The sequence below is a fragment of the Amblyomma maculatum genome, chromosome 2, assembly GCF_055883805.1.
Source record: "Amblyomma maculatum isolate TAMU_Amacu chromosome 2, ASM5588380v1, whole genome shotgun sequence".
Taxonomy (NCBI): Eukaryota; Metazoa; Arthropoda; class Arachnida; order Ixodida; family Ixodidae; genus Amblyomma; species Amblyomma maculatum.
The window spans coordinates 78,106,304-78,118,460 of NC_139345.1; the positions used below are offsets into that span (position 1 = coordinate 78,106,304).

The following is a 12,157-nucleotide window of genomic DNA, read 5'->3' on the forward strand; positions in this document are numbered from 1 at the left end:
GTCGCAGAACGTTGGCTGCGCGCCCAGCTTGGCTGCGAAGGATTATAATAGGCGACTGCAAAATCTGCGCGTTTCGAATCACTGAATACGTTTCCACGGGTTTGGCAAGCAGGGCAGAGATGTTACGCAAATCCTCCGGAACCTCTACTTTTGGACTTGACGTCCTCGTTATTGTTTCCAGCGGAGCCAGTAAGCCGCGGTTAAAGCTCTGCGCGACGGCTATATATGGCACTATTGCGGCGAATGCTGAATCTGGTCCTACCGATCGCTTTCTCAGGAAAAGCATTTGTGCTTGCGGCGACGTTTCATAAGTTCTCCCAAGAAAGCGCCTGCGGTCCCTGAACGACTGAAATATTTTTCTGACAGCACAATTCTCATTATGCGTATACCGCAAGCAAGGCTGCCTATACTGAAATAAATATGTCATCCTTGCTCGCGGTAAGGTTACGGTGGTTGCGTTTTAGGTTAGTACGTCAGTGAGTGGCTTCGTTCGTCTCAGTATTTGTGGTATACTGAGCATGAAGGAAGGCGCATGAAATGTTGCCAAGTTTGGAACCGTGCTCCGCGCGCTTTGCCGTGTAACATGCACTTCGGATTTCGCAATCTCTCCAATTTCCATACCTATAATAGGATGGACCTTATCGTACATATTTAGTCCGGGCCGCGTTACCACTTTGATATGATTCGATATCACTACTTTATCAAGCAATAAGCTATCTCAGTCACTCTATTCCGATTTCGTGCAGCTGTTTTACTATGGGCTGCAGCTTGAATACAAAAACGCCGCAAGGATGATTGTATTCGAATAAGTATGCCAGCAAATAGTAAGAAGATTACTAAATAAAATCTTTACTCATGCAACGAAAAATAATGACTGCAGACATCTCAAAGCACGCGCACGCACGTGCGTGCGTGCGAGCGAGCGATTGATTGATTGACTGAGTGAGCAATTGATTGAGAGAGTGAATGAGTGAGTGATTGATTAATTGATTGATTGCATGATTGATTGAGTGCGTGTCAGCGCGTGAGTGGGTGCGGCAAAGCAATATCAGTGTTGGCGGGCGTGATAAAACATGTGAATCACATTCCCTAGCAACTTGGTTACTAAAGTTCCTGAAGTTAGCGTTAAACAAACCATTTCGAGGCTAATCTTGTCTAGATGTCTTCGGGCATTGTGAACGATAATGGGTCGTCAATGCCACAAACCGTTATCTCTTTATTATGTCATTCTAAATGTTGACACCCCTGGAAATGCGCAAATCTCAACCAAAGTCATGCACGCCCACTATAGCTTTGCTTGCCATCGTTACACTAAGGTTTTCACTTCAAATCATCCTAGTGTTTCTTGAATGTGAAACCTGCACATCCGTTCCCTAGCAATATTTTGTTATAGGATGAGCGACAACTTACCGAAGACGTCTTGAGATTACGGTAGAAAAGAAAAGGTATTTATTGTCTAACATCTTAGAAACCCAGCATGCTAACGTCGCAAAACGAGTATTTATAATTTTATTCTCTCATTGATTATGGCATAAAACAAGCTGACTTGATAACACGAGCGAAAAGTTAACATCGGTTTAACCCACCGCGTGCTCACGTCTGGTTAGAATGTTCTATTTATAATATACTTTGCTTAGTAGATTCATTTTTCAAAGAAGTATTTGTCGCATGTACTTTATATATAATATATATAGTATATTATCTCCAGAGCTTTCCTCTAGGAAAAGCACAACGAGAAAGAGATTTTTGATGTTGTTACTAGGCGGCGCCAGACGTTCATTTTCTGTTTCAGTTGCTACCGATGTTTCCCTAAGTGTGTCGCCGTGCCACAGCCATTTTGGGGTGATGGAAACTCAAATAAACGCTGCTAGAAACTAAATATGTCTAGATAATGTCCGGCGGCTGAAACCTGATTAGATCTCAGTTCATAAATTTGCCGGCGAGAAATGGCTATCTCGCGCTCACTTATCACGGTTTTTAGCATAGGGATACGTAAAAATGGACGCTTCCACTGCTCGAAAAATTATCGATAAAAACCTTCGACGAGGTTTCTAACTAAACCGCTTCGGGAATTGGCCCCTCAGAACTCAGGATCTCCGTCAAGCATTCAATTGAAAATTCGGGTTCTTCAAGTAATTTTTTCGGAATTTTAACTTATTTTTCAGGCTCGAGCAATTTGTGTAGAGAAATAAAAGCTTTTCCGCTAAACAATAACCACTCTCTAAACTGAATATTTCTACAAGATCACTAAACCCTTGTCCTCACGTTTCAAAACCTTACGGTTTTCGGAGGCTGCAAAAATATTACGTCATATTACTCAAACGCAAATTATGCGATCCGGAAGCGCCTTTGATGCAAAGTTTCTTAAAAAGTGTGTGGAAGAGTGCTCAATTGGAATTAAGCCGGCCATATTGTAACCCGCGCTAACCGTGTCAGTTCTGGAGGGAGAAGAAGACGAAGTTCTGCGGAGTGCGCGTGGTTCTGGGACGCCGCTGCTTTTGCCTGGTCAAGCGCCTGCTCTCTGCCTCCTGTGCCTCAACCCCGTCCTTTGACCCTGTCCTTCTGGACTGCCGTCCGGGTAGCGATAGAACCCGTGACATTCTGGTGGAGGCGCGGGGTAAATGCAGCACAGCCCCTCAAAACCCGCTACTCTGAGTTCGCCCCCAAGTCTCAGCCGCCGCCCCTTCGACGAGGAGGCCGAGATACGTGCCAGCCGGCGACTTCAAGGGCTTGCTCCTGAATTTGGTCTGTTGCCGAACTCCGGCTCTCCACAACTTACAATGGCCCGGAGTACCACGACCCAATGTCAACAGACGGACTCGTTTCTCGCACCGTCCGTGGTGTACCTACCGATGGCTCCTCGAGCGGCTGCCACGTTCCATGGCGATGCCTCCGAAGATGTGGAGGATTGGCTGGAGCAGTACGAACGTGTGGCCCGCCACAATGGTTGGAATGCCGAAAACTGTCTTCAGAATTTGTATTTCTGCCTGGACAGTACGGCTCGGCACTGGTTCGAAAACCACGAGGCCTCCCTTACATCCTGGGACACCTGTAAGGAAGAGCTGCGACGGACGTTCGCCAATCAGTATCGGCGACAGCGAGCAGAAGACCTTCTGCAAACAAGAGTACAACGACCCGACGAAACTGTAACGAGTTTTGTTCAAGACGTCCTACGACTTAGCTCCCGTGCCGACCCCCGTGCCACCGAGGAAAAAAAGGTGCGTGCACTCATGCGGGGCGTCAAGAGTGACATTTTCGGCGGGCTTATTCGTGATCCGCCGACTACAGTGGCACAATTTGTAAATGAGGCGACGAACATTGAGCGAGCCTTGGTTACGCGAGCGGACCATTATCGTCGCCTTGCTGGAGGTCCCAGCGTTTCGAACCTTTCAGCTGCTTGCTTCCCTGTTGGTTCCCTCGACACCGCAAACCTACGCGAGATCATCCGCGAAGTTGTACGCGAGGAAATACGGCAGCTGCTTCCACCTGCTGATGGTACGGCATCCTGCACCCTCACGGATACTGTCCGCGAAGAAGTACAACGTGCCCTTTATCCACAGTGCTCCGTTGCTTCTTCACCGACTCAGCCCATTGAGACGTACGCGTCCGTTGCTAGTCGCCCGCCGCCGCAGCAGCCACCACCGCCGCCTGCTCGCCGTCAGTACTTGCCTGCACAACCCCGTATCCCTGTGTACGATCGTCGTCCGCAGCAGCAATGGGTGAGCAAGGCTGACGCGTGGAGGACAACCGACCAACGCCCACTATGCTTCCACTGCGGAGAAGCGGGCCACGTCTACCGTCGCTGCCCTTACCGCGAGCTTGGTCTTCGCGGTTTCCAGCGGAATGCTCCCCGCCCGGAGTTCGGCGAGCAACCCCGTGAGATCGCGGATTATCTGCGCCGTTCACCACCACCCGACCGATCTTCACGTCGCGACCTTCGCTCGACACCGTCCCGCCGATACGAATTTCCCCTTCGCAGCAATCGACGGCAAAGCCTGTCCCCTCATCGGGAAAACTAAGCCCGGCGACGTCTGGAGGTGACGTTGCCGAACCCGTTCCTGTTAAAGAGCCTCCACGTTTTTCGCCCCGCTCCCCTACGCGAACCGACGATCAACCCGACGACCTTCCCGACGAACTTCGCGCCGAACTTCTCGCCGAACTTCCCGCCGAGCTTTCCGACGAGCTCTCTGACAAGCTTTCTGACGAACTTCACGACGAACTCCCCGACGGAGCTTCCGACGACCGTCGCGCCACAGTGTACAATAACCTCGATGTTGTGATCGACGGATACGACGTGACGGCACTCGTTGACACCGGTGCAGACTATTCTGTTATGAGTGGGGAGCTATGCCGCCGACTTCGCAAGGTAACGACGCAGTGGGATGGCCCCGATATCAGAACCGCTGGAGGCCACCTCGTGAGACCAATCGGCAGATGCACTGCTCGTATTGAGATTAACGGTCTCAGGTGCCCAGTTACCTTTGTTGTACTATCGAAATGTTCCAGAGACATTATTCTCGGCATGGATTTTTTGAGTGATTGCAGCGCTGTAATCGACTTTACCGACCGCCGCCTCACGCTTCGTCAACCTCGATATACCTCGGCGCAAACAAAGCCCCAAGTTTGCACGGCACGCGTTTTGGTGGAGCACGTAACCGTACCGCCCCAGTCTAGCGTATTTCTCCCTGTCACGTCCGACCACGTTGCTTCTGGCGAAGTTCTGCTGGAAGGAAGTGCTCAGCTGCTTCTTGAACGGGGTCTTGGTGTTGCTCGAGGTATCGCGCAGCTGGATACTGGCTGCGTACACGTCCTAGTCACCAACTTTTGTGGCACTCCACAGCGCCTTACGAAAGGCACGGCTCTCGGTACCATGGAGAGCATTACCGCCCCTATTCAAGTTGTTGCCCTGTCCGATGGTGCTTTCTCCTCTTTCTCTTCGCAGCAGAACGATGCACCTTTGGGTGTAAGCATTGCACCTAATCTCTCTGTGAGCGAGAGGGCCAAATTGATAGCGCTGCTTGCAGAATTCCAAGACTGCTTCTCTACGTCATCCGGAGTTCGCCAGACGACCATTGCCAAACACAGAATAATTACCGATGACGCTGCTCACCCTGTTCGTCAGTCGCCTTACCGAGTTTCTTTCAAAGAACGTGAAGTTATTCAGAACCAAGTGCAAGAAATGCTGGCCGACGATATAATCCAACCCTCGCACAGCCCATGGGCAGCTCCAGTGGTACTAGTAAAGAAAAAGGATGGCACTCTTCGATTCTGTGTTGACTATCGCCGTCTCAACAACGTCACCAAGAAGGATGTTTATCCCCTTCCTCGCATTGATGACGCACTTGATCATCTACGACATGCCCGTTACTTTTCATCCATAGATCTGAAAAGTGGTTATTGGCAAATCGAAGTTGATGAGCGCGACCGAGAGAAGACTGCTTTTATCACCCCGGATGGTCTATATGAGTTTAAAGTGATGCCGTTCGGCCTCTGTACCGCCCCAGCAACCTTTCAGCGCGTTATGGACACCGTCTTGGCCGGACTGAAGTGGCAAACTTGTCTGGTCTACCTTGATGATGTTGTAATCTTCTCAAGCACGTTCTCCGATCATCTTCTTCGCCTGAGAGCAGTACTACAAGCTATAAGAAGCGCAGGCCTCACTCTAAAGCCAACAAAGTGCAAGTTTGCCTACGAGGAATTAAAATTTCTTGGCCACGTCGTCAGTAGCGCGGGCGTTCGTCCAGATCCCGATAAAACAGCCGCCGTCGCCTCCTTTCCAACACCATCGGACAAGAACGCCGTACGGAGGTTTCTGGGCCTCTGTGCTTACTATAGGCGCTTTGTTCCCAATTTTTCTCATGTCGCTGCACCACTTACTCATCTCACGAAGGAGAACGTCGCCTTCCAGTGGTCGGATGAACAGCAGCGTGCATTCGACCGCCTTAAACAAAGCTTACAGACCTCCCCTGTACTCGGGCACTTTGACCAGGACGCCGAGACTGAAGTTCATACAGACGCCAGCAACAAGGGCCTCGGAGCCGTGCTCATTCAAAAACAGAACGGGACCGAGCGTGTAATCGCTTACGCAAGTCGAACATTATCGAAGGCGGAGACTAACTACTCGACCACTGAAAAAGAATGCCTCGCGGTAGTTTGGGCGATTAATAAGTTCAGACCCTACTTGTACGGACGCCCATTTCAGGTGGTTACCGACCATCACTCTCTATGTTGGCTCAGTACTCTGAGAGACCCTTCAGGGCGACTTGCACGGTGGGCCCTTCGGTTGCAAGAATTCGATGCTACAATAGTTTATAAGTCCGGTCGCAGGCACACAGATGCTGACTGCCTCTCGAGAGCCCCTATAGAATCAGCGTCTGATGGTCAAGACGACGAGTATGAAGATGCTTTTATAGGTACCATAAGCACGGTCGATATGGCAGCGCGGCAGCGACACGACACTGAACTCCGTGAAGTAATCGCCCATCTGGAAGGTCAAGAAGGCACCATTCCACGCGTCTTCTTGCGCGTTCTACCCGCACTACGTCTTCGCAACAATGTGCTATACAAAAAGAGCTTCGCAGCGAGTGCGAGGTCTTGGCTACTGGTTATTCCGGCTGACCTACGTAATGAAATTATGGACGCCTGTCATGACGACCCAACTTCCGGGCATTTGGGATACAGCCGAACACTCGCACGAATTCGTTCCAAGTATTACTGGCCTCAACTTGCTAAGACTGTTCGTCACTATACCAGGACCTGCCGCGAATGTCAAAGACGTAAGACTCCGCCCGTACAACCCGCAGGACATCTTCACCCCATTCCGCCGCCTATGACTCTGTTCCAGCAGGTAGGAATGGACCTGCTCGGACCTTTTCCTACGTCCAACTCGGGACACCGCTGGATTGCTGTTGCTACTGATTACCTCACACGGTATGCTGAATCGCGAGCTTTACCTTCTGCAACAGCGGCTGATGTAGCGAAGTTTTTCGTCGAGTCCATCGTCCTCCGCCACGGTGCTCCCGAAGTCTTGATCACAGATCGCGGTGCCGCGTTCGTGTCCCAGCTAATGGCAGAGATCTTGCGTTTAAGCAACACGCACCACCGGAAAACTACCGCATACCACCCCCAAACGAATGGGCTCACAGAGCGCCTTAATAAGACTATGGCCGACATGATATCTATGTATGTAGACGTCGAGCACCGTACATGGGACGATATTCTTCCCTACGTAACTTTCGCTTATAACACCGCAACTCAGGAAACAACCGGGTTTTCGCCGTTCCGTCTGGTGCATGGCCGAGAGGTGACTACTATGCTTGACGCCATGCTTCCCCATGAGCCGGAGGTCTACTCTTACGACGATGTCGAACTGGTAACCCAGCACGCAGAAGAAGCCCGACAGTTGGCACGACTACGCATCCAAGACCGCCAGCACGTCGATGCACGCAGGTACAACCTCCGGCATCGTGAAGTTCATTTTGCACCTGGTGATAAAGTGTGGGTGTGGACTCCCGTTCGCCGTCGCGGTCTCAGCGAGAAGCTGCTAAAACGTTACTTTGGCCCATACGAGGTCGTTCGCCGTATAAGCGACGTGAATTACGAGGTGATTCCGATTGTTCCGAGCACATCTCGTCGGCCCCCTCATCCTGAAGTGGTGCATGTGGTTCGCCTCAAAACTTACTGTGAACGCTAGAACCACGTATTCTGACTCTGAGCTCTGCTTGATTTAACGTTTCAGTTACGCTGGAGCGCGCATCGGGACGATGCGCCTTTCAGGGGGAGGAGTAGTGTAACCCGCGCTAACCGTGTCAGTTCTGGAGGGAGAAGAAGACGAAGTTCTGCGGAGTGCGCGTGGTTCTGGGACGCCGCTGCTTTTGCCTGGTCAAGCGCCTGCTCTCTGCCTCCTGTGCCTCAACCCCGTCCTTTGACCCTGTCCTTCTGGACTGCCGTCCGGGTAGCGATAGAACCCGTGACAATATAAGTAGAGCAAGACTCCTGGCTTATAAAGCTTGGCCATCAGTATCAGAGTCTGCGTTCTCGCTTAAATAGGGAAACGAGCACTTATATACATGTATATATACACATGTATATATCCGGAGAAGGCGCTGAAAGCGACAGAATCCATACGCTCTCCGTGTTTGAGTCTCTATCGAGGTGTACTTTCTTCTGGGCTGGATTCGTCCTGGGCTCCACTACACGACAAAAAGAAAAAAAAAAGTCTGAAACTAGACAAACGAGACTTACCCGATATGCTGCGAAGTGAGCTCAGCGGCGACACAATGTCCTCCATGAGGTGCCGGTTGCGCTGCACAGAGCAAGAGAGAGAGAGCAGGACGCGTTTAGTAGGTTCGATAAGTGAAACACATTCATATCCAGTCGACAAGGTTGCGCATAGGTGATACAAAACTTCCTATTCAGACAGATTTCACGAATATATATATTTTTTTCAATATTCCTATTTTCATGCGTTTTCGTTCAAGCTACTAGTTCTATCATTTATAATGGGATTTTGTTTCCCTTCATTTTTTAGCCATGACGCCAGAGCTGGCAAGGTGCATTTTTTTAACAATTTATTCTTGAGAGATATGATAAGCTCCTATTCATAATGCGAGAGTGCCGCTTATGCCAGGACCCAGCTCATGGAGTGAAAGCGCAAGGATGAAGACAGGATTCTAGAGATTATAAGAGCTGTATGAGAACAAAACTGCATATATCGTTTAGCGGAAGATTTTCCCTTGGCGTCCCGTGGTTGAGAATGAACGCTTCTTATTATCTGCCTCCAGAAGATTTACCGACTTGCCTTCCGGTTAGTAGAATCTTTTGCAAAAAGGTCTTCAAAAGGAGCTGGAGTGAAGCAAAATTACCCTGCCAAGAAAAACCTATGCTAAGCTATAAGTGCTAAATGAGTATATAAGTTTGTAATACGAAGAATATATATTTCTACGCTTCGAGTTTTGAAAAATGAAAAAAGCCTGCTCCAGCACATGAATCCACCTTCATACACTTCGTCGTGCTATTGTGGCCGTTACACGAAGCGCACAAGCATGAATGACATACTTACTCTGGCGAAAATATCGTATGAGTCACAATAACCTCATACAGATTTCTCATAAAAACTCATACTAAACTCTAACAAATCTCATGCCATTTCATATATTTCTCATATGTTGAATGATATTTGTATGAGATTATATGAGAATTATAAGAGGTCAATATGAGAAATCTGTATGAGGTTATTGCGACTCATAGTGTTTTTTCGCTAGGGAGTGAGCATATTTTAATTGTTACATAGTTGCGCAGGTCATTTTTTTAGACATGGCCATATTTGATCACTGGTTACACTTTCTCAATCAGGGAATAAAGCGGGATCGAAAGTTCATGCTATTGCAAGGAGCCATCACTCCTGGCTCAGCGTTTTCTGAAATGCGCTTTCAGTACCGTCGCCTATGCAGCTACAGAAAACAGTCATTTTAGCGGTGCCAGATTTATATCTTCAAAATAAGACGCCAGATATTATGTGCGTGCTTTCGACTGATATAATTATAAAAAATGCAGTAATAAACTTTCTCATTTAAGATTTTGGATCAAAGGATTATACTGTGAAATTGGAGATCGCAATAACCGAACGTAAGCCCAGTTTTTTTTTTTTTTTCTTTTTTCATTGGAAATGGGGTTACTAATATCCAAGGTCGAAAACTCCCATTTGAAAGCTCGTCACGCTGGGCATATCGCATTGCACGTTTATAAAAACGTGCCATCGCTATTGTTATTTGTAAAATCTGTATCTGTTTCGTATACGCGATGACGAAGAGGACGTTAACTATATTTCGGTAACAATACTACGCTCAGGGACGCTCCTGTATAGCCGTGCGATTCAGAATAACCCACCTAACGAGTTTTCAAATCCGCATATTTGAGATTCGATATTTAAAATCACACTGCCTATTAACAAAACTTAAATACTGGTCTCAGCTTCGATGTTTACGGCTGACAATGACGCAGTATAATCCTTCCAAGAAGAAAAACTAAATTAAGTTTACCACTGAACATTACGAACATTACTTAATTGTTCGCTGTAAAATCCACTTGCGCAGATGGCATCATTGTATCGTTTGCAGTTCTTGAAGTGAAACACGTCAACTCTTCAAAACATTGCCCATAAGCATCCACTCCCTGCGCGCATATTTTTACTTCTGCTCGCCCTTGCAACTTTTATTATTGAAGTTGTAGTGTTGCACATGGCGTAGTTCAAAACCAAGTTATGTCTAAGCCATATCTAGACAAGTCATTTCCTGCGTGGTACGTAAATATTTCATGCGAAGATGGCAGGAAGAAGAAGCCGGTCTATAAATTCTTCAAAGTGGGGAAGCAGCCCAGCGCTGTACAGTAAACGAATTTACGGCGTTGAAACTATAGTGACAGTCCAATAACGGGTATGCTCTCAAAAACACTCGCCTTCACTCCTTACTGAAGTGCGATATTTCTTCTCTTAGCACGCTCCATATTGCAAAAAAAAAAAAAAAAGATACAAAATGCAAAAAAAAGTAAAAGGTAAAGGTAAACAGATAAAAGGTAAAGAAAAAAGACTACTTTCGCCAAAATAAAAAACAATAAAGATAAAGCGCCAATAGCGAGAAAATAATCGCGTCCCACTTTAGTCAACGCCGACTTTGAAAGACGCACATCCGAATGAGATGAGATCTGCAGTGAAATCAAACCAGAGCGGAAATATCGGATAGCTACACAACGCGTCTCATGCTAACCCAGTGGAGCCCGTCGAGAATTCAATATTCTTCAACACGAGCTAGAGGAGTAACGTACTTTTTTTAGGAGTGCAGTGATCATGCGAATAAGGTTACTACCATTCACTAACAACACCGAAGCATGCAGGAAGAATGTTTATTCAATTCTCGTCACAGGATTGGACGACAACGGCAGCTATGTCCGGCTTAAAAATCGTTAAAAGGCTGCTAGCGAATATTCATGCCGGCCCTCATCGCAGCCCAGTTTGGATAACAATAATTGTCCCTGGTCTGAAACGTGACTGCAGACAAGGTAAAACAGAAAGAACGAGAAAAAATAGTGCTTGTGTGGAAGGAACAGAAAAAAAAAATAAAACACTCACAGGTGCATTTGCACACACGAACGCACAAACTCAAGCGCTGGCGCCGATGATGTGCAGGAGCTAGAGAAAGAGGTTGTGATGACTCATCAGTATTCCAATGGAAGGCCTGCTGTATTTCAATGAATACGAACTTCTGCATATTCAATACCAGTCGGTTTCGTGACAGGACCGATAAAACCACGAGTTTGTTTGCTTTTTTTCCCCATTCCCCAGTTAGTTTATTTTTTTTCCCCATTCCCATATTTTGTTCATGTTCGTCACAACCTGAAAAATCGCCGACCTATCAGTTTTCCCTGAGCAATTTAGCTTTATATTTTTAAATCTCGCATTTTGTATCGTACTGTCCGCTCACTGAAATTCCTGCTTTTTTATTTCTTATTTATTTCATTGCAAAAAAAAAAAAAATATCGTGTAAGAAGCGAGAAGAAAGTAACACAAAAGAAAGACACTTTCTCAACCAACCACAGTCACTCCAGAAACGAGGACAAAAATACGAGCACAACGCGCTGTCAAACGCTAAAGGCAGCTCCTTACGGACAACACTAACGGCACAAAATGTGCTTCGGCCGCAGCGACGACTCCTCAGCCGTGTCGTTCACGCGCATGCACAGCGGACGAGCTAGGCTTACGAACGCGAGACCGAAATATTGAATATTCTGAGCACGTCTCCAAAGCGCACAATGCGAGGAGCAGCTGCCACGGCGGCCGTAGGGGAGCGACCGCTTCTGGGCGGATTTCGCCGGTCTTGCGGGGAGTAGCGGATTTGCGAAGAACGAACAGAAGCACGAACAAGAGACAAAAACACGTGCGTCAAAGTAGTAGCATAGCAGAGAAAGGGCACCGCGTACGCAGACACACTGGACAAATATTTCAAGAACGACGAAGAGGCGGTTGGAAGACGACTTGTGGTTTCTTTGTTTGCGGGCACAAAGGATTTGCCTTTCCGACTCACCGCAGCATGCGTGCACCCGCTTTAAATGCCCTTTGGGAATGATGACGCCAGAGAGATTTCCGACCCCGTTGTGGTGTTTT

The 12,157-nt window shown here is 47.8% G+C and overlaps 1 protein-coding gene across 6 annotated transcripts in view; it reads right to left on the reverse strand.

Moving 5' to 3' along the window:
- Positions 1–12,157, reverse strand: part of Epac (Exchange protein directly activated by cAMP) — a 747,880-nt gene that overhangs the window by 145,109 nt on the left and 590,614 nt on the right. For all 6 annotated transcript variants that reach the window (XM_084594555.1, XM_084594548.1, XM_084594549.1 and 3 more), the window contains one exon: positions 8,245–8,305. In XM_084594555.1, the coding sequence (XP_084450681.1) occupies positions 8,245–8,305 (61 nt within the window). The remainder of the gene's footprint in view (positions 1–8,244; positions 8,306–12,157) is intronic.